Genomic DNA, 27,529 nt, shown 5'->3' with positions numbered 1-27,529 from the left:
CTGTGATTTGTACAAAATGGAGCTGAAAAAAGGGTTTGGAAAGGTTATCTGTTTCAGTATATTAATGTTTGCTTGGCTTTTAATAAAACTTAACTGAACTCTTTGAACTTATTTATTTGTGCGCGTCTGTTTTTTAAAATGAAATGTTAACTGTTAATCATAAAATTGTACCATTTTTTCATATTTTTAATATATGTTTAAAATGCATTTGAACTTTTCTCACCATAAAAATTATTTTTCAAAGTTGTAAATAAAACAAAGATAGACCATTTTGGAGATTTACAGATGTTTCTCATGAAAATACTTTCAGACTTTCTACTTCGAATTTTCATGTTCAATTCAAAGTGTTACTTTTGTTTTATTTGTAATGAACTGAACTGAATTTACAAACAATTTCTGATTGAAAACTGATTCGAAGTAAATCCTATACAAAAGTGTATTTTTACATAAATGGGAAATTTACTTAATTTTCTGTAAGATTTGTACAGGTGATCTAAAGCTCGTCTTATGGAAAGTCAGTACTGTAAAATGTCCTGCAGAGGGAGATCTACACAAACAGTTTCGACCATTTCCTCTCGTTAAAAACTATAATAAATATATTTTAGCAATATGTCATAATGTTGCATTATAATAATGACAATTTTGAATAGGTTAACAAATAAAATAATAAAATGAAACACTTTCATCTAGCTGAGCTACTCAGGTTTGTTGCAGAAGCACTAATTTTATCCAGCTCTTTCACAAAGTAGCAGACGAAAAGGCTGAGTCATCACAAAGTGACTGCCTTCCTTCCTCCAGTCCCTCAAACACCATCAAAGAATCAGATCAAACTGTCAGCCAGAGTTGATTTAATAAAAGAAGAATCAGAATCATAAAGAGCTTTATTGCCAAGTATGTTTGCATATACAAGGAATTTGTTCTGTTAACAGAAGCTTACAGTACACAGAGACAACAACAACACATATAATAAGAAATAAAGTTATGTGAATAAATTACACACGTGTGTGTGTGTGTGTGTGTGTGTGTGTGTGTGTGTATCAACTGAAAGAAAATGTATGTACTGTTGTGGTATATAGATGGAATAGAATAGAATTTACAAGAAATAGAATAAAATGTAGGGTAGTATTAGGTAAATAAAAGTGGTAATGCACATATTTTTATTGCACGGTGGGTAGAGCATTTAATTGTTCATGAGGTAGATTGCGTGGGGGAAGAATTGTTTATTTTTTTGGCTGTGTTGGTTTTTGTTGATCTGTAGTGCCGCCCAGACGGCAAAAGTTCAGAAAGAAGACAGCTTGGATGTGATCGATCAAGAATGATTTTCTGAGCCCTTTTCCTCACTCTGGATATACAGTTCTTGAAGAGTGTGCAGGGGAGCACAATGCGAACCATCCTCTGAAGTCTTCTGATATCTGATTTTGTAGCTGATATCTGATCTAATATCTGATCTGAACAGGACAGACTCCTCAGTGATGGCTGAGTAGAACTGTGTGAGCAGATCCTGTGGCACGTTTAACTTCTCCAGCTGGCGAAGAAGGTACAAACTCTGCTGGGCCTTTTTAACAATGTCAATGTGACAGAGTCAATGTTAATGTCCCATATCAGGTCCTGAGAGAAAGTGTTTCCCAGGAACCTGAATAGCTCCACTGCAGTCACAGTGCTGTTCATGATGGTGAGTGGGAGGTGTGCTGGGGGGGTTCTCCTGAAGTCCACGATCATCTCCACAGTGTTGAGCGTTTTGTTGTGACTGCACCAGACAGCCAGTTGCTCAACCTTGCTTCTTCTATATGCAGACTCCTCACTGTCCTGGATGAGGCCGATGACTGTAGTGTTGTCTGCGAACTTTAGGAGCTTGACAGAGGGCTCAATAGAGGTGCAGTCAAGAGTAGAGCAGTGGGGAGAGAACACATCCCTGAGGGGCACCAGTGCTGAAGGTGCGGATGTATAACATGAATTTCCCCAGTCTCACTAGCTGTTGCCTATCTGTGAGAAAGCTGGTGATCCATTGACAGACAGAATAGAGGGCTGGGTAAGTTTGGTCTGGAGGAGTGCTGGAATGATTGTATTAAAAAGCCGGACTGAAGTCCACAAACAGGATCCACACATAAGTCCCAAAACAGCTGTAGGTTTTTGGTTGTCATGCAAACCCAGACGTGTTAATGATTTCTATATACAGTAGGACACTGGGGACTGCAATACTACATTGCTTGAAGGAATACACATCACAGGAAATAAGTCATCTCCATACACACGTGCATGCTTGCACTCATACACAGCAAGATTTCCAGTAACACTCAGCAGGGGCAAACACATATGCTGTAATTGATGCTGTAGCCCCTTGGTGGGGGGGGGGGGGTGACTGATGTGTTCGGTAGTCCCATGGTTTGATTCATGATGGCCAGAAACACTGCGTGATAACATTCTTATGGCTGTAATTGAGCAACTCTAAAAAGTCTCTGTGCCATATTTCAGATATCTAGAAAAGCTTGTATTATATAACAGACTGTGCAATACAATATAGTTTCTGAACTAAATAAAGTGCTTTGGTCTATGTTTAATTCTGAAAAGTGGCTAAAATATTATGCTTTTTTTACACTGAGACTATTATAACTTTCATAAAATGTTTATATTGTTATAATAAGTTACATAAGTGTTAATTCTACCTGACCGTGCAGTTGCATTCCTCTTCCATGATACTATCTTTTCCTACTTATCTCACTCTCCCACATTTTTCCCTTTATGCCAGCATGCCATCAAGAAGTACAAACTTATAAAACATCAGTAAATGCCTGACGAGGTGAGTGTTATGTTATTAGAATGTGTGTTGTGGTTTTGTTTGTTTCTTTCTTTTTTATAGTTTGCAGCTGGCAAACATCTCACAAACAAAATGACTTCTGGTACCACAGTACACAGTCCATTTTCTCCATTAAACTTTACTGTTTTCTTCTGTTTAATGTCTCAGATGTAATAAGACCATAGGATGGATTAGGTTAACTGAGAAGAACATATACATTCAGTTGCTCTTAAAATTTTATTGTCCAGAATGGAATTCCTTAAAGTCATTCTTCAATAAATGTGTTGCCCCAAGTCCAAAACCATGACTGAAATCAGCAGAGCAAAGTCACAGACATTCCCAACAGGAACTGCATGCCTAGACTCACTCATCTTATAACAAATTCCTCTATATTAGTGAGGTCCTTATTTCTAAATACAGGGTGAATGGCAATTGCCCTGAAAGCAAAAGATTCAAATTGCTGATAATAGCTGGGTATGGTCTTTCTTTGCAATTGTTCAGCTATGTTACACCGAAACAGCTTTTTTTCAGCAGCGTTTCATGGATTTTGCCTGAAAAGGTTGAGCAAAAGTCCTGTAACCAGTCATTTTGTCAAAATATGAACTAAACCGTGTGTATTTGGAATATGAGGGACTCTAAACCTTTTTTATTATTTATCCCTCTGTCTCTGTGTTGATAATGTCTTATGTAATCAGGCTTATGTTGGACTGCTGTTGTAGGTTTGTCTAGAGACCATCTTGGCTTTGTTGAAGTACCAGCCACTGATGAAACATGTTTTTCTTCCCTTCAAACTTTTATACACTAACAATTGTAGCCTCAATCTTGATTTCCTATGTCATTTACATTGTGAAATGAGTCATTAGCATGTGTTGCATTCTCAGCGTTGCCACAAGGGATGCTACAACAGGAATTAGCCTAAATGGCTGCATCCAAAATCGCATACTCTCTAAGAAGGTGCTACTTTGAGATGTTTAAATGGGTGTTGCATCCAACTGAAGTGTGTAGTATGAATGTAATTCGAATGTACCACATTGGTAATGATCATGGCACCTAAAAGTATCAGTTACGTAGCTTCACTGCCGTTCACAACTACTGTACTCACCCGTGGTCCCGTCGGATATTGTCTCCACTGCATGAGCACTTCAGAGTTTGGCCGTAAGTAGTAAGTCATCTGGGTACTTTATGCTTATTCAGTTGCACAAAATGTCTTTCTTTTATGCTCTGTTTTGTATGCCAAGTCAATTACCGCCATCACAAAATATCGTTAAGCAAGTTAGCTAAAGTAAATATGTTTGTAGCATCTTATGGTACATGAATAATAACATATCCCATTTAATGTCAGAGACATTTGAAGTTGTATTTGTAAAAGCTGGTCACATTAGCAAAACATAATTAATTGAAACTTCGCAAACTAAGAAGATCCATTTTCCATCAGTAGGGTAGTAATGCATGAAGCAACGTTTACTCAGAGGTCACTTCCAAATGAAGCAACTTTATTGGTCAAAGACAAATTTGTGAGTTCAGAGTTTGACAAACTTAAACCTGATGCAGAAATGTGTTACCTCATGTGTCTTTTGCAAAATTCCTATTGAAGTCTGCAGTGAGTGCTCTGTGTACTTTATCGCCCCCTTGAGTACTGAAGATTGTTACATCCATTCCAGCGCAATAGCAATATAGTCTGTATGTGTGAAAGGGCTTATTGAGTAAGTTCAACCTGACAGAATCTTGACAGTTTGTGTCTGTGCTCACATACATCTTCAAACTATGTTATCTGGCCTAACTCATCCACACAGACACTGCACCTCAAATGAGCAACTTACATATAATATCAAACTCATCCTGTCAAAAAACAAAAACAAAACAAAAAACATTCCTACTTGGACTACAATTGTTGTGATGTACATTAATGGAAAATTTAATTAACAAGCACAAGCATAGCAAATGTGGGAGTTCAGACTGTGACAACTAAAGCGTGAGATCTTCATCTTCTGAAGTAATGAGCACAGCACTAAATAATGGCTATGTAAACAGACTGGAACCCAGTGGAGGATGTTCCCTGAAGCCTCCTCACAAGAATGTGATAATATAATGTTTTTTTTTACCTTTTAATGTAATTTTGTCACGAGAAAACAAACACATAATGCTTACAACTCTGAATTCCAAACCCTTGAAGTAAACATGTTTTCCTCCCACAAATACGAATCTTTGCCTACATATTACTCAATGCCTGTTGAGGTAAATAAAGTCATAACTTAAACTGTGACAGTGTCTCAATTTTAGAAATTGGTATGAAAAGAGTAGGGTTGAAATGATGCATAGGAAATTTTTGTGAAACCTGACAATGTACAGCTCCATATGATATAGCAAATATGCAGTCTTCCACATGTAGGCCCTCCTAAATGTAATGAATTCCCAGGAGATCCCTACTGATAATTCTAGCATTTACTTAAGATAATGCATTCAGAGATGAAAACAGTATCAAAAGTCCAGGGAAAGTTGATGAAATGCTGGTTGCTTGAAAGGAATTGAGAGAAGCAAGGCTAACAGAAAACATATGATGAGAAAGAGTAATGACTATGATAGGGCAGAGGTCAAGCTATAAGCCTGGACTAAAGGCATACATCCTTGGTGTGCTGAACTTTGACATCTCTTTTAGGTTTAAACACATTGAAGCATGACTGCGTATGTGTATTGCATGTCTTCAAGATTACAATATGACAAGACAGGAATGGTCTTGAATGCTATTTCTACCTGTGATGCATTTTAGTTTTAATGAAACTATGAGGCGTTATAATATAGTAGTGTATAGCAAGGTTTTCAAACTTTTAGACTTTAGACAGTTTTTAGAAAGTAGAATGAAATAGTTATATTATCAGATTATGTAAATGTGTGAAAATGCATTAAACATTTAATTAATATATTAAAGTAAACATGGAACCTTGACATTCCTAGAGAAGCAAGGCCCCTGGACCTCAGTTTGAATGCCAAGGTATAGAAAACACATTTGTTGCCTTGTATTTGACAATGGGCTTTATCAGGCTCAGTCAGAACATCAAGAAACTATGTGAGGGCTTCGTCCTTCATTTTGTGTTTACTCTGTTTTAAATAATATTATTTCAGTGCTAAATGTATTCCTCTTAAATAAGCAGCACTTTATCATTAAAGGCAGGGTAGGTAAAAAATTTATAAAAAACTTTTTTTCCAAATTTGTTTAAACTTTATTTATATATCAATACATAATTAAAATGTCAGTACTCTGAAAAAAGAAAGTATAAAAATCGAGTGACTGTAGACCTCTCACGACTGTTTTAAAGACAGCTCATTATTTCCATTCACTCCACCCCCTCCCTTCTGGGCTCCTATAGATTATTTATCGTCTCTACTACGGCTCGCTAAGTAATGTTATGTTAGCTATATTACGCAGCTATGTGTGCTAATGACACATGCTTCATGAAAAAATAAACAAAAAAATATATATGATCAAAATACAAAAAGATTTACCTGTCCAGCAGAAATAAAGCCATCAAGGAGTCACTTTTCAGCCCCTTGAGTTCCCTCAGTTCTCGCCATTGCTGGAAAGCCACGCCGATATTAACTCGCATTTTATTTCTTTGTTTATCCATTCTTGTACTGTTACTGTCTTCCTTTTTTTGCCGAGTTTGCCTTTACTAACTGCATAGGCTGGTACTGTGAATTTTGCTTGCTGTTTCTCTGCCATTGTTTTGGTATTCCTAGGATCCGTGCCTGTTGAATTCCTCAAATCAAACGTGCGCACGCAAGTGGGCAGGTCATGTGTGGCAAAAGGGTGGTTGCCATGGTTGCGAGAGAGTTATCTACCCTTAAACACAGAGTCCTAGACAGGCAGTGGTGGCCCATACGCTTGCAGATCTCTACAACATGAACCAATGAAACCATAAAGATAGCTGGTGTAATGTTTAAAGAGCCAGACAGAGGAAGATGTGGGTTTGGTTGCGTTCACGTCTCTGTGTGTGCAGGCATGTGTGCAATCAAATAAGTGGGTAATTCTTAACTCCTGATGTTGAACTGATGTCTGTGAAGTATAAAGACTTAACTTTTCTTCTCATTTTTTATCATATTGTTAAATCCTACGCAAAGCATGATTCTCATGAACGTTATTTCGCAAGAAATAGATCTGAAACAATAACATTAGTTGAAAGCAGCACTAGATCAGACAACGCGAAAAACATAAAACATCCTAAGAAGTAACAGATAAAAAAAAGCAAGAGGAAAACTTTAAAGAGAAAAGTGTTTTTCTGCATATAGTAGGGTTATTACAGTTAACTAAAATTAAAACCATAACATTTCATCACTTGAAATATAATGAGCATACCGGTAACTTAACTGAATTAAAATAAAATATAACAAAGTAAACTAATTTTAATCTAGTAGCCAATGCAATATTTCTTGATGTAATAATTAAAAATATGAATGACAAAATAAACTAAGACTAAAAAATGGAAAATATAAACATAAAAACATTCAACAAATGTATAAAAACTATAATAGTACCTCAGTAATATTAAAATTAAAATGTATGTAGAAAGGGAAAGAGGGAGAATATAGTATACGTAGCATTGCATTTTCAACAACAACAAAGCCAGTTTAAAGGAGACTACATCAAGTTCAGTTCCCATGAAATGGACCCTGTTCTGGCAAGGGTCCCTCCAGAGATCACTGCACTGTAACAGCTTCTCAGCTCGCTGCCAAGCACTCCAAAGACTGCTCACAGGAAGCCTGTACAAAGAGAGACTGGCAGCTCAATAGCGTGTCCATGCAGGACCAGTGGACTTTTTAACCAAATTTACACTCATACACTGCCATGCTTCAAATATTAGGCATAAATTAGAGGAATGATCTAAAAATTTTGACTGAATTTGCACAGACTCATACAGATGTTCTTTTTGTGCCCATGATTTCTGTCTCCTTTGGAATCCTGGAGAAAGAAAACAAGAACAAAAACACAAATGGAGTACTTAAGCATTAAACTAACAGGAGTTTTTACATAGGGTTAAAGAATTAGCAAATTTGGCTTTCTATCCTCGAGAAAGGCTTCAAACTCGAGATTTGACCTGAACCCAAAGTACTCACCTGGACTTCCCTGGCTGGGATAGGAACCAGCCAAGAGAGAGGTGTTGGGATGGTGGAACAATGCTGGAAAACAGTCACTTAATGGAAGTGAGAGTAGCACCCAAATATAAGGACTTTCTTTTATGCTGATTGGTTAGAATAAATGTTAAATAAATGTTCCTCCCAAACTTTTTTAAAATTTACTTAATTTTCTAACTTGTTTCTTGCAGCCTGACTCTAAAGGATCCACAAAATAATTCTGAGGGAAAAAAGAAAAGGATTTTAGGGCTGTCAGTTTGTATATTTTAAACTAAATAAGTTTATTGTGATTAGATTGTGATGTGATTTAAAAAAAAAAGATTTACTTTATAAACATTTGATATTATGGCTGCAGTCTGCTTTTTTGATGTTTATTGACAACCATAGTAACAATGAGAAATAAAACAGTTTTGTAGGGAAAAAAGGTATGTCAACACTCACAGTACACTGTCAACTCATCAGAAGTATTTTTTTTCACATTATAACATTTATTAATCTATTTTGTTTTAAATTCAATGTAGGATATAAAGGCCAACTATTTAATTTTGCAACTGTTATTTATAAACAGTATAAATGGGTCTTTATACAAAAAAGTAAAGGATGGCCTTAAAAAAGTTTAAAAACCTCAAAAATAGTATGCACTAGAAACCTAGATTGCATAAAAATTGCAATGGCATCTGGACATCTCATAACCAAACTCAACAAGAATGCCCATAAACCCGTTTCAAATGCGTCCTCGTGTTCAAACAATCTAGAATATAAAAACTAGATTAAATTACATTGCCTCCAAATTGTTTTTATGTCACCTCACCATACCACGGTCTGTAGTTCATGTTAGCAGCAACCGAGATAAACTGAAATTGTGCAACAGCAGCGTTGTTTTTTCTTCTGACTCAGAGCAGGAGGTGGAGCTTTTGGAGAGATTCCTCTTCATGAAGTTTTCCAGCAGCAGTAGCCTACTGATGCAGCACTTAAGTAGCCTCCATCTCCAGCTCCAACTGCTATTCACACTTACAGGTTAAACATCGCCTGCAAAACTTACGTCCCTGAATGCACCTTTGGATAACGGACCTGCTTGTTTACTAGGAACACAAAACGTGTGTTGAAGTGCGCTGGTCTTGTGGAGTACAGAGAAACACTCCAGCATCAGGATGACAGCGATTAACTTGGACACGTACAGCCTCTCTCTGCTGGCCGCTAAAGAAGACATCCTCAACCCGCGAGCATCCACAAACTGGTACAGTACACGTTACTTTCGTTGTGTCTCAAATATGTATCAAAAGCGAGCTGCCTGTCTAGATTGCATTTTGAGCGTCACGGGCGCTAGTTACATTATGAATTATCATATAGGCAACAAATCTGAATGTTGTCTAGGTAGGGAGCTTAATTGGTTTTGAGACGCAACCGAGGACGTTCACTGATGCTTTGGAAATGATATTGCGCAGTTGCTTTTTAATGTTGTCTGAATTTATATATTTTAGCCTACCGTTTGAAAAATAAACATTTGAATACACTTAAGTTGTGCACTGTGGCAAGAGAGTTGGTCATCACTGCACTGCAAGGCCGTTTATTCTTCTTCTATTACGCTTTAAGTAGTTTGTGTATACTTTTTGTGGGGAAGCAAAATACTATAGGCCACTTCCCTCAATCCTATCCCCCATTGCTGAAGATTAGGTCACAGAATATGTTTTTTTTTTACACACATTTAAGGGGAAACTTATGATGAGAATACACGCTGGTTTCGTTTCTGCGGAAGTGCTTGATTTAACACTTCTCCTTGGTGTTTCTCCCTTATTTTTACCTGTATGCAAATCAGCTCATTTTAGCTACAAACACGTATTACGGTGAAAACACAATTACTGTTTAATTTGACCAATATATGCTCAGACCAACGCATACACAATAATTACATCAGTTATATGTAATAAAGCCGCATGCGTCTGCATGTTTTTTAATAACGTTATAGCCTACTGTTATAGCGCCTCCTTTTGTTCAAACGGGACGGAACTTTGCATGCTTTTTCAGACTTATGTACCTGAAGTAGACTTTGTTAATCGCACTATTGGTCAGATACATGGCATTTAATATTTAATTCGTATCAAAATTTCATAGAGTCATTTTAGTTTATCATTTTTATAGCGCCAACCAAATTTCTTAGGTCTCCTCAAGCTTCTTCATAGACTGCTGCAAGTTCTTTAAAATTAAGTTTAGTTCAACAACAGTGTTAGTAAAATAGGCCGTGATCTACATTCTTTGTTATGTAGAATTTTAAGTTTAACATATTAAGTTTAACATATGGAAATATGACTCTTAACCATGACACTGCAGACTGCATATGCAAAATATGGCACAGAAAAAAAACCTAGGACTAGATTGCAAAAGTAGGTTTTTTGAAAAATCCAGTATGGTGGAAAAATACCTTGGGAGAAATAAATGAGGGTATAAGGCTTTTTTAATTTTTTATTTATTTATTTATTTATTTTTGCTCTATAGCGCCACCTGTAGTTCTCTAAATTTCACGTTTCTACATTTATGGGTTATTCTGCATTTTGTTTTAAGGTAGAAAAAGTATAGGCTATAATAATCCTAATGAAAACAATAGTGTTCCCAGCAGCTGGTTTTTGGATGCCTAATAAGAAAATCTGCTGGCACAGTGTTCTAGAAAATGGATGCATTTATTGGCCTATAAAATGATTCAAAGGTTTTTTTTTTCCTGGTTCCTCATTCTATGTGTGTGTGTGTGTGTGTGTGTGTGCATTTTGGGTTGAATGATGTAAGGAGACCAACCAGCCCCTTTCATTTGTTACTTTCTACCATGATGTCATGAAGTTATATTCAGCTTCAGTTTCAGGCCTATGCAGAGAGTTTACAGGGTGGTTTGCACTCAAGTGGACACCCACATGATTAGAGACACCTTTTTCTGAAACTGAATACATGCGCTTATTCATTTAGAGTTAATAGCCTGTTCCCACTCGCCGCTTACTCAACTATATGATGTCATCTTTTGTTGGCTTCTAATGTACTGATTGAACACATTGCAAACTGGTGACAGTAATTACGGGTGTTTCTAAAAATCTGCATGTATCAGCTCGGATATACATTTGTTCAAACTTAAACAACCCCTGATCTGACAGCTCAAAAGTCCTGCAGTGTCTTTCCTCTGTCAGATCTTGGCAGATCACGTTCATCATATCAGCAGTGTCATTGTCTCTCCTGTATTTCTGCAGGCTCAGGCTAATTCCCGTATACGCCTGTCAGTGGCTTCCAAAATGATCCAGGCAGCACCCATTCTGTTTTTCCACATGCTTAATCATCATGGAGACGTTCAAAGAAACAGTCACTGATGCTTTATCAGGCCCATTCATCAATTGCCTGGTTCTGTCTATTGACAGCCAGAACAGTGATGGTGAGGGTTTTCCACTTTATATTTCATTTTGACATGTCAGGTCACTTTAAATGGCCTATAAGCAGATGCTGAATGTAAGAAGTGACAAAAGGCCTGTGAATTTCCAGCAAAAGAGGAAACTCACATTTCTTAACAGCAGTTATCTCTTATCTCTGTACTTTTGTGCTCTGAAAAACTGGCTTCATTGACATATCGAGCTGTTCAGATGCACTTTGAGCACACTAGAATGAGAAACAGCTTCTGCTGCTGGCATTTTTTACAGAATATGTGGTTTTGGTTATTTACAAAACTTTGCTTATTGAAATTAAAAATAAAGTTATTTTCAAATAACAGTGTCAAACCATGAATGACTGTTCATGCTTGATTCATCAGTCTTATAGGTCAGAGTTAAACATGGCAGGCTTTTCACGTGCCCTTTATTAGTTCTTCAGAAGTAAATGTTAGCAATTGGTCACACATGAGTCATATTCGGGCAATTTATTCCAAACTAATGCAGTAATAACTACAGCTTGATTCTGTGAAAGATGCTTTTATTATTGTTATTTCTCCTAATTTGTAGAAGTGTCCTACAGTACAGAAATGCTATGAGATAAAAACAATGTGATTATCTAGTTTTGTAAGAGGTGTACATTTCATAACTTATTGTTTTGGTTGTAAGCCATAACATATTGTTCTTATATTGGCAGGGATTTGTTGCACTTGGTTTGAATGTGTTATCCTAAGCCTTAGGCAGGCAAATACAACTTGTGAGGGATGTGAATGGACTGGAAAACTGTGAAGGCGTGGCAGAATTCTTTCCAGTGAGCATTGTAGGAGGTTTGATGAGAAGCCACATTTGTGACATTTGAATCTTGAAGGAGACTTCTTTTGACAAAGAGAAATTCAGCCACTGTCCTTTTTACAGAGTAAAGATGCAGCAACTTATATGTTGCATGATGGACGTGTGTCTTTTTATGGTATAAAGTGATGTTTTTTTAATGAACTCACCTGCATGTAATGAAGGAACAGTGCTCAGGTTCAGTGTGGCTCAGGTCTTTACATCTCCATGCTGTTGGAGCACAAGTTTATGCATGATTTAAGGACCTCAAGATGCGATGTTCTCATGTTACCTTACCACTAATAAAACATCTGCTGAGCATGGTGAGTTATCACAACAAGACTATTTGGTATGGTAACCTTAATTGACCTCTGCTGATAGTTTTGTTGAAGTGATATAAAAATAATTCACATGCCCAAAAATTAGGAAAGTAGGAAATACATGCAACCAATTTATCTAATGACATTAATATAATTATCAAAATTGTCAAATTAGTTTTCCTCACACACTTTAAAAACTTTGTAGTTTTTAAACAGATTATTGTGTTTGTTTTACAATAAAATATAAATTATTGTATTAATGTACTGAAAATATTAAATAAATACCTTAAAGTTTGTTTTTAGCAATTTCTTTCAAAATATACTAGTCTCAACTGTTTCAAATTAAATTGTTTCAAAGGAAATCCTACACCATTTTTTTTTCAGTGCAGTACTACCAGAATGAAACAAATTATGAAAATGGCATCCTTACAATGCTTAAATTAGTTGATACCTTTTAATAAACAATAGGGTTGTAGTGGTACATAAATTTGAACCTAAAATTCTCTGCATGGGACTATTGGTTCGCCACGCATTTGTGTAAAGAAATACTAAACAGAAGCAAAGTATCCCGGATGTAAGAATATCTACCAAAATCCGAATAAAAAAGATCCAACTGCATAGCAATATTCTGAGTTCATTGATAGTTTTGAGTGTTTACATTTACCATTTTTCTGGAGAACTTCTTAACTCCTTGCTTGGCCAGTGTTATTACTTTCCAGTGCTTTCCTGTTCTCTGTGCACTTGAAATGTTTATAGTACTGTGAAAGAAAGATCTTGAATTTTGAGAATGAACATTGCTGTAAAAGTGGTTAAAAGTGCATGGGTAGAAGTATCTGGACAAAAAAGCCTTATATGTATAAAAAGGAATTGATGAATTAATAAAGTAATGATTGTTTGACAGCTTAGTTATCAAAAGAGTTTCTTTATCTTTCTATATTTATCGTATGCCATCTGCATACTTTAATGTGACTTTGATCTGCATCACCATTTGGTTTATTGTCACACCATATTATGTTTTATTTACCTAGGTCAATCTGACAACTAAGATATTATGCTTCTATGGTTTTATCCACAGGCAACAAAGATTTAATGTTCCAGCATCCGTCTGTTCCTGTTTCAGAAAAGTTCATTTCATCATAAGGTTGTCCAAATAGTTTGCCATTAAAAATGACAATATAAGCCATACATACAGATAAATATATTTCAGTCAGTTGAAAAAGTATGTAATCTCAACCACCCTTAAACACAAAATAAAAATCAATGTGGATGGTTTATCTGAGTACTTTTATAGCAGCATCTTATTGGGGCTATTTAGCTTTATGGTGGTTGGCTTACCACAGGAAGGTTTTATAGTGGCAGACTGGTAATTAAGCTATTGAGCAGTAAATGAAGAGTTATTTTAGTGTTGACTTTGTCCCAGGTAAGTGCTTCATTGATTTGATAAACATTGCTTCAAAAGTCCTATGGAAAGTTTAAGGCTGGTGGATGTGTTGTTGTTCCTCATATTAATGACCAGTGTTTGCGCCAATATGTTTTGTAACTGTTTCCTAATCCTTAAACTACCACCTTGAATGTACCAATTATGCAGAAATGCTGAATAAACATCTTTGGAAATAGTCTGAATGGATGTTTTGTTCACAAGTATGTATCGGGCCTGAAGCATATGTCATATCACTTTGTGTTTCTCAATAAAGCCTGGAGTCAAAATATTTCATTTAAAAAAATATATGAAACTTTCACGTATATTAATAATTATATAATATATGCTTTATCTTTATCAACATCATGATCATTAAAGTATATCAATATGTTAGAATAACTCAGCAGTAAAGCAATGTTCAATTTCTTCTTATTTAAATGTTCCATATCACTCCAGAATATTTAAAGGTACTGTATGTGAGATTTTGAATTAACTAAAGCATAAAAATACCGTAATATGTTTGCAGATATTTAAGAAACATGCTAAGTTAACATGCTTGTTTATCTGAAAAACAATGCTACAGTCAGTTATTCTCCTTCGAAAATGTTGGTTCCGGCCCCGGAATATCGGTGTTTGTTTTGGTTTGTGAAATCCACCCAACATCTAGCTCAAAACATTCAAGCACATGTTTTGCTGGGTAAATTCTATGCATTATTTTAAAAGAGACTTCTTTTTCTTGGTTATTAATGTCTAATTTATCCACTGTTTGTCATGCTTTATGCCAATTCAATTCACCAAACAAAGAAGACCAGAAAAACTGAGCAGGAGGATTAACAATGTTATTAAGTATATTTCTTATGGTGCATCTCAATAAATTAGAATGTTGTAGAAAAGTTCATTTATTTCAGAAATTCAACTCAAATTGAGAAACTTTTGTATTAAATAAGTTCAATGCACACAGACTGAAGTAGTTTCAGTCCTTGGTTCTTTTAATTGTGATGATTTTGGCTCACATTTAACAAAAACCCACCAATTCACATCTCAACAAATTAGAATACTTCATAAGACCAGTAATAAAAAAAAAAAAACATTTTTAGTGAATTGTTGGCCTTCTGGAAAGTATGTTCATTTAGGGTGTACTCACACTAGGCACGGTTGCCATGAACCGGGCCCGAGTACGATTGTCCCCCCTCCCCACTCCCCCTCTGGCCTGCACTCACATAGGGTTTCAGCATTCGTGCATTCAGCATTTTCTTTGTGGATAATTTTGTGTCGTTTGGTCCACGGTGGTCCACAGCCCTCTCACAGCCTGTTGTTAAACAGATGTGTCGCCTTAGTGGCGCGAAAATTTTCACGTAATCGTGCTGCTCGTATGAGGAGGTTTGCAAGGTACCAGCTGAGCTTTTGGAGCGTCGCAAAACCGTGACGCCACGCGTCCTGTTCCGTGCTCCAGCACGGTTAGCGCTCACACTGCATGCGAACCGCGCCCGAGTCCAACTGAACCGTGCTCTGGCCCACCTCTTCCAAGCGGGCCAGGGCCGGGCAATCGAGCCGCGCCCGGGCACGGTTCGGAGCACTCACACTAGTCAAACGAACCGCGCTTTGGTGGTCAAACGCACTCGGGCACGGTTCAAACTGGCTAGTGTGAGTACACCCTTACTGTACATGTACTCAATACTTGGTAGGGGCTCCTTTTGCTTTAATTACTGCCTCAATTTGGCGTGACATGGAGTTGATCAGTTTGTGGCACTGCTGTGGTGGTGTGGAAGCCCAGGTTTCTTTGACAGTGGCCTTCATCTCATCTGCATTTTTTGGTCTCTTGTTTCTCATTTTCCTCTTGACAATAGCCCATAGATTCTCTCTGGGGTTAAGGTCTGATGAGTTTGCTGGCCAGTCAAGCACACCAGCACCATGGTCATTAAACCAACTTTTGGTGCTTTTGGCAGTGTGGGCAGGTGCCAAATCCTGCTGGAAAATGAAATCAGCATCTTCAAAAAGCTGGTCAGCAGAAGGAAGCATGAAGTGCTCTAAAATTTCTTGGTAAACGGGTCCAGTGACTTTGGTTTTCAAAAAACACAATGGACAAACACCAGCAGATGACATTGCACCACAAATCATCACAGACTGTGGAAACTTAACACTGGACTTCAAGCAACTTGGGCTATGAGCTTCTCCACTCTTCCTCCAGACTCTGGGACCTTGGTCTACAAATGAAATACAAAACTTGCTTTCATCTGAAAAGAGGACTTTGGACCACTGGGCAACAGTCCAGTTCTTTTCTCCTTAGCCCAGGTAAGATGCCTCTGATGTTGTCTGTGGTTCAGGAGTGGCTTAACAAGAGGAATATGACAACTGTAGCCAAATTCCTTGACATGTCTGTATGCCTTGACCCCAGCCTCAGTCCATTCCTTGTGAAGTTCACTCAAATTCTTGAATCGATTTTGCTTGACAATCCTCATAAGGCTGCGGTTCTCTCGGTAGGTTGTGCATCTTTTTCTTACACACTTTTTCCTTCCACTCAACTTTCTGTTAACATGCTTGGATACAGCACTCTGTTAACAGCCAGCTTCTTTGGCAATGAATGTTTGTGGCTTACCCTGCTTGTGAAAGGTGTCAGTGATTGTCTTCTGGACCACTGTCAGATCAGCAGTCTTCCCCATGATTGTGTAGCCTAGTGAACCAAACTGAGAGACCTTTTTGAAGGCTCAGGAAACCTTTGCAGGTGTTTGAGTTGTTTAGCTGATTGGCATGTCAGCATATTCTAATTTGTTGAGATAGTGAATTGGTGTGTTTTTGTTAAATGTGAGCCAAAATCATCACAATTAAAAGAACCAAAGACTTTAAACTACTTCAGTCTGTGTGCACTGAATTTATTTAATACACAAGTTTCACAATTTGAGTTGAATTACTGAAATAAATAAATGAAATAAAACTTTTCCACTACATTCTAATTTATTGAGATACACCTGTAGTTGTTTGAGACTTTGTTTTGTATAATATTTTTGAAACCAATGAATAAGTTATTCTTGATATCTGCAAGATTTAAATCATTCACATGTGATATATTGGTGAGAAGAATTAATGCTTTTTTGGGGGCTTAGGTTTATAATAAAAACACCACCATTGTTTAATGAGCTGAGTAACTAATGTCATTTTCAAACCTGTTTATACAAAATGTTTTTGTATAAAATTTCATTGTTGTTCCAGATATAGTATCTCGTAGGTAAGAAATTATTCTTATGAGCTAGTATCCATGCCATGAGAGCTTGTTTATGAAATTTTGCAAGCTTAACCGGGATTTTTTCAATTGAATAATTAGACTTTAATAAAAATAAGCCAGTTTTTAAAGACACTGTTTCAAGCATCATAATTCAGTACCTCTAAACCACCATGGTCTTTTGACATACATAAGACTTCTTTTCTCAAATAATAGTGCTTGTTTTTCCAAATAAAATCAAAAAGCATTTAATCCAATTTTTTTGTGACTTTAGGGGGTAATACCCAAGGATAGAAACACACCTAGTTGATTAGTGAAGGACATGATGCAGGACAACTCACTGCTATTTGAACAAATGGAATGAATGAATGAATAAATTAATGACTTATTCATTAAGACATTTACTGACACCTACTGGCAGTTTAAGTTTCATGTATAGCGTATCGTTAAATTAACATTGGCTGTAATTTCATGTTTAGATATGAATAATAATTAAAAACAAAACATGAAAAAATCCATATGAATAAAAAACTAATTAAATCTATAGTTCACCCAAAAATTTAAAATGCAAAAACAAAAATAAAAATAAAATCTTTCTAAAAGCTACTTTTTGTCATATCTGTTTCATGCTTTTCTGATGTAATACAATAATGGCTTTAAGATATATTTTGAAGGTAATTTTCATCCAAATGTGGGATTGATTAATATGTGATTAATTGGATTAATTATTTGTCATATACATACATACATACATGCACACAAACACACACACACGCACACACACACACATCAAACACACACACACACACACACACACAAGGAGACAAGATGTATTGTTTCTTGGGAAATGCCTGGCCCTTGCGTAGGTGGCTTCTCTACTGTTGTACTGGGAAATGGGAAGATGCTAATGGAGTTCCTCTGTGCTGCAAGGATAGGTCAAAAGCCTCAAACAATGCTGTTTGTTACAGTATGTTGGTTGTAGTCCCACACAGATGGCTTGTGGTCGTTGGCGGAGTTGTGAGGCTTGTCCAGTAAAATTAGCATTTGTTGCAGTTGGATATCTGTGTACTCTCACAATTCTCCAGATATCTGTTTCCTTTCAATGACGCTGAAATGACTTCCAGTTGAGATTTTTTTTTTTTTGGTACTTTCTTGAACTTAGAAGATCAATAATCTAATCATGTGCAAGCCTTTCCATCCTCAACATTGAGTTCTGTGCTTGGCAACATTTGTGGCAAATGAACATGGCACAAATGCCTCTTTTCATTGTGCTTTCATGTAGTTTTGGCCAATCTTGTCTAGTTGAAAGATTTTTCCATTTATTTTTCCTACATCATGTTAAATGCATTTGCTTTGGCTGTTCTGGGCTTGTCTGAGGGCACTATATCATTTCAAATATTTATGATGTTCTCGCTTTTCATCCCTATCCTAATCCAATATAGAAAGTAAAAAAAAAATCAGACAGTATACCTGTCAAACATTACTGTTCAGAAGTTTTAAAAATGTTTTTGAAAGAAATATCTTTGCTCGCCAAAGCTGCATTTATTTGCATTTATTACAGTAAAACAGTAATATTTTGACATATTATTGCAATTTAAAATGATTTTTTTTATACTTGCAAAGTTGAATTTTCAGCAGTCATTTAATTTTTACAGACTTCAGTGTCACATGATACTTCAGAAAACATTCTAGAATATGATGATTACATAAAGAAACATTTTATTTTATCATTATCAGTCTTTAAAAAGTTGTGCTGATGTTCTATTATGGAAACACTGAAACATTTACATTCTTCAATGCGGCTTTCAGTTTGTGTCCCAAATTATATCCACTCCAAGGTGGTGGATGATATGGTGCAGTCTGAGGTGTATGTTTACAAGGAGGTCTTTATCATGCCCCCTAATGATTCACAATAGCCTCATACCTAAGGATAATACCTAATACCTATTGTTTGCAGCTCAAACTACCATGTGTGCCTTTAACAACTAAGGCTGTGAAAATCTATGCTCAACCAACCTTAACCACTTTGAAGTTCTGACTTTGACTAGCTCAAAAAAGGAGTCCATTTGCAACAAGTACCCAATACCAGTTGGGACACATTTGTGCCTTTCAGTGTGGCTTTAATCAAGTCTAATAAGTTATATTGGTTTTTCTTTTTGTGTTGAAAAAATTAAGACATTGATAAAGGATAAACATTCCTCTTTTGCTGGTGGCATATTTACGAGATGAAAATGGGAACGTTTGTGGTGTTTTGGGTTTACACAACACAAGTTTGGCTCTGCTGAGGCCTTTAATCACCTCAGATTGGAAACTTGCACAGGGAAGAATAAATCAACAAACAGCCTGCATATCTAAGACTCCCACAAAGTAATGATAATGGCCATAGATCCAGCGTAAGATGATGTTATCTCATGCGTCAACCTTGCATAACCTGAGAGAGCATGAGGTTTTGCCAGTCTTAGTGTACAAACTCGATTCCAAAAAAGTTGGGACACTGTAAAAATTGTGAATAAAAACAGAATGCAATGATGTGGAAGTTTCAAAATTTTATATTTTATCCAGAATACAACATAGATGAAATATCAAATGTTTAAACTGAAAAAAAAATGTATCATTTAAAGTAAAAATAAGTTGATTTTAAATTTCATGGCATCAACACATCTCAAAAGATTTTCTCAAAAAAGCCATGTTTACCACTGTGTGACATCCCCTCTTCTTTTTATAACAGTCCGCAAACGTCTGGGGACTGAGGAGACAAGTTGCTCAAGTTTAGGAATAGGAATGTTGTCCCATTCTTGTCTAATACAGGCTTCTAGTTGCTCAACTGTCTTAGGTCTTCTTTGTTGCATCTTCCTCTTTATGATGTGCCAAGAAGTCGTGGGAAGTCATGGCCTAGTGGTTAGAGAATTTGACTCTTAACCGTAGGGTTGTGGGTTTGAATCTTGGGCCGGCAATAATAAGGGCCTAATGACTTAGGTGCCCTTGAGCAAGGCATCGAACCCCCAACTGCTCCCTGGGTGCCGCAGCATAAATGGCTGCCCACTGTTCCTGGTGTGTGGGTGTGTTCACTGCTCTGTGTGTGTGCACTTTGATTAGGTTAAATGCAGAGCATGAATTCTGAGTATGGGTCACCATACTTGGCTGAATGTCATGTCAAATGTTTTCTTTGGGTGAAAGATCTGGACTGAAGGCTGGCCATTTCAGTACCCAGATCCTTCTTCTACGCAGCCATGATGTTGTAGTTGATGCAGTATGTGGTCTGGCAGTGTCATGTTGGAAAATGCAAGGTCTTCCCTGAAAGAGACGACATCTGGATGGGATGGGTCACGATTTGTACAGTTTCCCAACTTTTTTGGAATCGGGTTTGTATTATTTGAGATCATGCTAAAGGTGAAATATAAAAGACAGAGCTTAATCTTCAAACATTACAACATTGTCTGTTGTAGACCACAAAGTGGTGGTTTTGGAGCCGAGACACCGGTGACTGGGTATCCTAGAATTGGCACCTCTCCATTGCAGGACTTCACAGTAGTTACAATTCCAATAAAGCTGGTATTTTAATTCAAGCCTTTGTGGTTGGCATTTGTCTGTTAGCTTAAATCATGAGACTATGAAACGATATTGTAACATCAAACACAGAATTTTATTTCACTTTTTAATGGTTTCAACAATTCCTGCATACAGTAAGTGTCACGTTCGGGATCCAATGAGGCACGGAGATAGAACCAATTGCAGGTAAGTCATTTATTACAGGGTAATCCAAAGGGGTAAACAGTCCAGGCAGGGGTCAAAACCAAACATAATCCAAACATGAAAACAAGACAAGAAGACAAGGCAAGGGCAAGACTGATTTGACGGACATGAATAATCATAAGACATTAAACAAGGACTCCGTAACACAGACTCAGACAGACCGGGTATAAATACACAGAAGGATAATGAGGGAACAGGAGACAGGTGGGGAACAATCAATTACTCAACAGGAGGAAGGTGACCAAATAAGGGAACAGACAGTTAATAAGGTGACAGACACCGTGGGAAAGGAGGACATCTAGTGGAAACCCAGGGACACAACCCAGACACTGTGACAGTACCCCCCCTCTACGGAGCGGCTCCCAGACGCTCCACGACAGACACAAAACAGAGACCTGGAGGGAGGCGGACAGGTGGAGGCTCAGGGGGAGGGACGGAGGGACAGAAAAGAAAAACATGGGGAACAGACACCAGAATGTAAACACAAAACAGGGAGACCAGGAGGGAGGAGGACCGGAGGAGGTTCAGGGGGAGGGACGGAGGGCCAGACTAACAGAGAGGAACAGGGACAGGGATGAACACAAAAACAAAAAGGCAAAAAAAACAACATGAAGCCCCCCAGGGCGGAGCAGAAGACCACCACATCCTTGGGGTCGAGGCCAGAGTCCTCCAGGGCGGGGCAGAAGACCACCACAACCGTGAGGTCAGGGCGGAAGCCCCCCAGGGCGGAGCAGAAGACCACCACAACCGTGTGGTCAGGATGGAAGCCCCCCAGGGCGGAGCAGAAGACCACCACAACCGTGTGGTCAGGATGGGAGCCCCCCAGGGCGGAGCAGAAGACCACCACAACCGTGTGGTCAGGACGGAAGCCCCCCAGGGCGGAGCAGAAGACCACCACGTCCTTGTGGACGAAGCCAGAGTCCTCCAGGGCGGAGCGGAAGACCCCCACAGCCGTGGGGTCAGGGCGGAAGGGCCCCAGGGCGGAGTAGAAGACCACCACAGCCATGTGGTCAGGACCAGAGCCCCCCAAGGCGGAGCAGACCTCCGTGCGGCTGGACCAACGGGACGACGAAACTCTGGTAATTCCCTGGTGTCCTTACTGGACTCCAGAAGATTGGTGCTGGCCTGACACTGCTCATGAAGATCATTGGTGACTTGCATTTGCTCATGAAGATCAAAGGTGACTTGCCTTTGTTCATGAAGATCACCGGTGACTTGACTGAGTCCTTGAAGATCACCGGTGACTTGACTCAGTCCTTGAAGGTCAACGGTGACTTGACTCAGTCCTTGAAGGTCAACGGTGACTTGACTCAGTCCTTGAAGGTCAACGGTGACTTGACTCAGTCCTTGAAGGTCAACGGTGACTTAACTCAGTCCTTGAAGGTCAACGGTGACTAGCCCTGACTCTGGAGGATCAGCGGTGACTAGCCCTGACTCTGGAGGATCAGCGGTGACTAGCCCTGACTCTGGAGGATCAGCGGTGACTAGCCCTGACTCTGGAGAGTTCACTGGCGACTAGCCCTGACTCTGGAGAGTTCACTGGCACCTGACTCGACTCTGGAGAGTTCACTTGCACCTGACTCGACTCTGGAGAGTTCACTGGCACCTGACTCGACTCTGGAGAGTTCACTGGCACCTGACTCGACTCTGGAGAGTTCACTGGCACCTGACTCGACTCTGGAGGGTCAACTGGCACCTGAATCGACTCTGGAGAGTCAACTGGCACCTGAATCGACTCCGGAGGGTCAACTGGCACCTGAATAGACTCTGGAGGGTCAACTGGAACCTTACTCGACTCCGGAGGGTCAGCTGAGACTCTCATCCTGTGCAGCGGCGCTGGGCAAGCAGCCATCTTGGGCCATGACTCTGGACAGGCGGCCATCTTGTACTGTGGTGCTGGGCTGGCGGCCATCTGGGGTTGTGGCACTGGACCGGTGGCCAATTTGGGCATTGGCGCTGGGTTAGCGGCCATCTTGTGCTGTGGCGCTGGACTGACGGCCATCTTGTGCTGTGGCGCTGGACTGACGGCCATCTGGTGCTGTGGCGCTAGGCTGACGGCCATCTTGGGCTGTGGAGCTGAACCGGTGGCCAATTTGGGCATTGGCGCTGGGCTGGTGGCCATCTTGGGCTGTGGCGCTGGAACGGTGGCCAATTTGGGCATTGGCACTGGGTTAGCGGCCATCTTGTGCTGTGGCGCTTGGCTGGTAGCCATCCTGGGCAGTGGTGCTGGACTGGCGGCCATCTTGGGTTGTGGCGCTTGGCTGGTAGCCATCCTGGGCAGTGGTGCTGGACTGGCGGCCATCTTGGGTTGTGGCGCTTGGCTGGTTGCCATCCTGGGCAGTGGTGCTGGGCTGATGACCACCCCGCCGGAAGAGACAGAAGTGGCTGGGGCATCCCACCGAAGCCGATGCTGCAGGTAGCGCACGAATTCCCAGAATTCCAGTGTCTCTAACTGCGCCATATCCTCCTGAGACACTGGATCATCCAGCCCGCCATTAAAATAGTCCTTGAGGGCCGCATCGTTGTAGCCCATGCCCTCGGCCAGGGACCAGAACACCTGAGCCAGGGCCCCCACTTCATTGCCCTCTTGATGGAGGGCGATCAGCCGAAGGTACTTGGTTCGCCGCTCCACCATCTTGGCTGGGGAACGGAAAAACGACATCCCGCTGGTTCCTAGTGTGACGGAGTCCTTCTGTCCTGGAAGGGATCCAATGAGGCACGGAGATAGAACCAATTGCAGGTAAGTCATTTATTACAGGGTAATCCAAAGGGGTAAACAGTCCAGGCAGGGGTCAAAACCAAACATAATCCAAACATGAAAACAACACAAGAAGACAAGGCAAGGGCAAGACTGATTTGACGGACATGAATAATCATAAGACATTAAACAAGGACTCCGTAACACAGACTCAGACAGACCGGGTATAAATACACAGAAGGATAATGAGGGAACAGGAGACAGGTGGGGAACAATCAATTACTCAACAGGAGGAAGGTGACCAAATAAGGGAACAGACAGTTAATAAGGTGACAGACACCGTGGGAAAGGAGGACATCTAGTGGAAACCCAGGGACACAACCCAGACACTGTGACAGTACCCCCCCTCTACGGAGCGGCTCCCAGACGTTTCACGACAGACACAAAACAGAGACCAGGAGGGAGGCGGACAGGTGGAGGCTCAGGGGGAGGGACGGAGGGCCAGAAAAGAAAAACATGGGGAACAGACACCAGAATGTAAACACAAAACAGGGAGACCAGGAGGGAGGAGGACCGGAGGAGGTTCAGGGGGAGGGACGGAGGGCCAGACTAACAGAGGAACAGGGACAGGGATGAACACAAAAACAAAAAGGCAAAAAAAAACAACATGAAGCCCCCCAGGGCGGAGCAGAAGACCACCACATCCTTGGGGTCGAGGCCAGAGTCCTCCAGGGCGGGGCAGAAGACCACCACAACCGTGAGGTCAGGGCGGAAGCTCCCCAGGGCGGAGCAGAAGACCACCACAACCGTGTGGTCAGGATGGAAGCCCCCCAGGGCGGAGCAGAAGACCACCACAACCGTGTGGTCAGGACGGGAGCCCCCCAGGGCGGAGCAGAAGACCACCACAACCGTGTGGTCAGGACGGAAGCCCCCCAGGGCGGAGCAGAAGACCACCACGTCCTTGTGGACGAAGCCAGAGTCCTCCAGGGCGGAGCGGAAGACCCCCTCAGCCGTGGGGTCAGGGCGGAAGGGCCCCAGGGCGGAGTAGAAGACCACCACAGCCATGTGGTCAGCTCTAGAGCCCCCCAAGGCGGAGCAGACCTCCGTGCGGCTGGACCAACGGGACGACGAAACTCTGGTAATTCCCTGGTGTCCTTACTGGACTCCAGAAGATTGGTGCTGGCCTGACACTGCTCATGAAGATCATTGGTGACTTGCATTTGCTCATGAAGATCAAAGGTGACTTGCCTTTGTTCATGAAGATCACCGGTGACTTGACTGAGTCCTTGAAGATCACCGGTGACTTGACTCAGTCCTTGAAGATCACCGGTGACTTGACTCAGTCCTTGAAGGTCAACGGTGACTTGACTCAGTCCTTGAAGGTCAACGGTGACTTGACTCAGTCCTTGAAGGTCAACGGTGACTTGACTCAGTCCTTGAAGGTCAACGGTGACTTGACTCAGTCCTTGAAGGTCAACGGTGACTAGCCCTGACTCTGGAGGATCAGCGGTGACTAGCCCTGACTCTGGAGGATCAGCGGTGACTAGCCCTGACTCTGGAGGATCAGCGGTGACTAGCCCTGACTCTGGAGGATCAGCGGTGACTAGCCCTGACTCTGGAGGGTTCACTGGCGACTAGCCCTGACTCTGGAGAGTTCACTGGCGACTAGCCCTGACTCTGGAGAGTTCACTGGCACCTGAGTCGACTCTGGAGAGTTCACTGGCACCTGACTCGACTCTGGAGAGTTCACTGGCACCTGACTCGACTCTGGAGAGTTCACTGGCACCTGACTCGACTCTGGAGGGTCAACTGGCACCTGAATAGACTCTGGAGGGTCAACTGGCACCTGAATAGACTCTGGAGGGTCAACTGGAACCTGACTCGACTCCGGAGGGTCAGCTGAGACTCTCATCCTGTGCAGCGGCGCTGGGCAAGCAGCCATCTTGGGCCATGACTCTGGACAGGCGGCCATCTTGTACTGTGGTGCTGGGCTGGCGGCCATCTGGGGTTGTGGCACTGAACCGGTGGCCAATTTGGGCATTGGCGCTGGGTTAGCGGCCATCTTGTGCTGTGGCGCTGGACTGACGGCCATCTTGTGCTGTGGCGCTGGACTGACGGCCATCTGGTGCTGTGGCGCTGGACTGACGGCCATCTGGTGCTGTGGCGCTAGGCTGACGGCCATCTTGGGCTGTGGAGCTGAACCGGTGGCCAATTTGGGCATTGGCGCTGGGCTGGCGGCCATCTTGGGCTGTGGCGCTGGAACGGTGGCCAATTTGGGCATTGGCACTGGGTTAGCGGCCATCTTGTGCTGTGGCGCTTGGCTGGTAGCCATCCTGGGCAGTGGTGCTGGACTGGCGGCCATCTTGGGTTGTGGCGCTTGGCTGGTAGCCATCCTGGGCAGTGGTGCTGGACTGGCGGCCATCTTGGGTTGTGGCGCTTGGCTGGTTGCCATCCTGGGCAGTGGTGCTGGGCTGATGACCACCCCGCCGGAAGAGACAGAAGTGGCTGGGGCATCCCACCGAAGCCGATGCTGCAGGTAGCGCACGAATTCCCAGAATTCCAGTGTCTCTAACTGCGCCATATCCTCCTGAGACACTGGATCATCCAGCCCGCCATTAAAATAGTCCTTGAGGGCCGCATCGTTGTAGCCCATGCCCTCGGCCAGGGACCAGAACACCTGAGCCAGGGCCCCCACTTCATTGCCCTCTTGACGGAGGGCGATCAGCCGAAGGTACTTGGTTCGCCGCTCCACCATCTTGGCTGGGGAACGGAAAAACGACATACCGCTGGTTCCTAGTGTGACGGAGTCCTTCTGTCCTGGAAGGGATCCAATGAAGCACGGAGATAGAGCCAATTGCAGGTAAGTCATTTATTACAGGGTAATCCAAAGGGGTAAACAGTCCAGGCAGGGGTCAAAACCAAACATAATCCAAACATGAAAACAAGACAAGAAGACAAGGCAAGGGCAAGACTGATTTGACGGACATGAATAATCATAAGACATTAAACAAGGACTCCGTAACACAGACTCAGACAGACTGGGTATAAATACACAGAAGGATAATGAGGGAACAGGAGACAGGTGGGGAACAATCAATTACTCAACAGGAGGAAGGTGACCAAATAAGGGAACAGACAGTTAATAAGGTGACAGACACCGTGGGAAAGGAGGACATCTAGTGGAAACCCAGGGACACAACCCAGACACTGTGACAGTAAGTAAATAAACCCAGGTCTCATTTATTTCATGGGTGCCAACTGAACTGTGAACTGCCCGCAATTAAATAGTTTTTTCCATATCTATTGGGGAAGAATTGCATTATGGTCCTGATAATATAGTATTGTGACATCATTGGAGCTGCACTGAAAATCTCATGCAAGTCAAATTTCATCCCTCACAGTTCTTACTGATATTAATATTAAGATTTGATGCTGCTTTTGTTTCTTTCGTTCTTTTCCTTTTTTTAATGTGGGTGTAGTTCTTTTGTGACATGAGTAACTAATGGATCAGGGAAACTGGAAAAGTAATGGTGGGAAAGGTATGAGACAACTCAAAGAAGAGTACAGTAGTAGGTTGAGAAAACAGAAAACTTGATAATTTTGACTGATACACTTCTACATTGTTCTACTAAAAGAAAGGAAGATCCTTTAAAAAGTGGTTGACCAACTTTTTTTTACAAGTAATTATTAACTTATTTACAAGTCATTATTACAAGTAATAAATTCATCAAATGTGACAGTGAAGACTTTTATGATGTTGCAAATGAATTTCAAATAAATGCTGTTCTATTTATTATCATCTACTATCTATTCATTAAAGAATCCTGAAATAAATAATAATATGCTTTTCACAAAGACGTTAAGAAGCACAACTGCTTTCAGCATTGATAATAATAAGAAATGTTTCTTGACCACCAAATCAGCATATCTGAATGATTTCTGAAGGGTCACGTGACAATGAAGACTGGAGTCATCAC

The 27,529-nt window shown here is 40.9% G+C and overlaps 1 protein-coding gene across 1 annotated transcript in view; it reads left to right on the top strand.

The window, feature by feature from the left end:
• Window positions 1–8,880: 8,880 nt before the first annotated feature.
• The window catches only part of LOC132139466 (drebrin-like protein A), a 47,019-nt gene continuing 28,370 nt past the window's right edge, over window positions 8,881–27,529 (top strand). Inside the window, exon 1 of the mRNA XM_059547824.1 lies at window positions 8,881–9,158. Within this exon, the coding sequence (XP_059403807.1) occupies window positions 9,073–9,158 (86 nt within the window). The 5' untranslated portion in view covers window positions 8,881–9,072. The remainder of the gene's footprint in view (window positions 9,159–27,529) is intronic.

The sequence above is a fragment of the Carassius carassius genome, chromosome 4, assembly GCF_963082965.1.
Source record: "Carassius carassius chromosome 4, fCarCar2.1, whole genome shotgun sequence".
NCBI lineage: Eukaryota > Metazoa > Chordata > Actinopteri > Cypriniformes > Cyprinidae > Carassius > Carassius carassius.
This window is presented reverse-complemented; position numbering and strand designations above follow the sequence as displayed.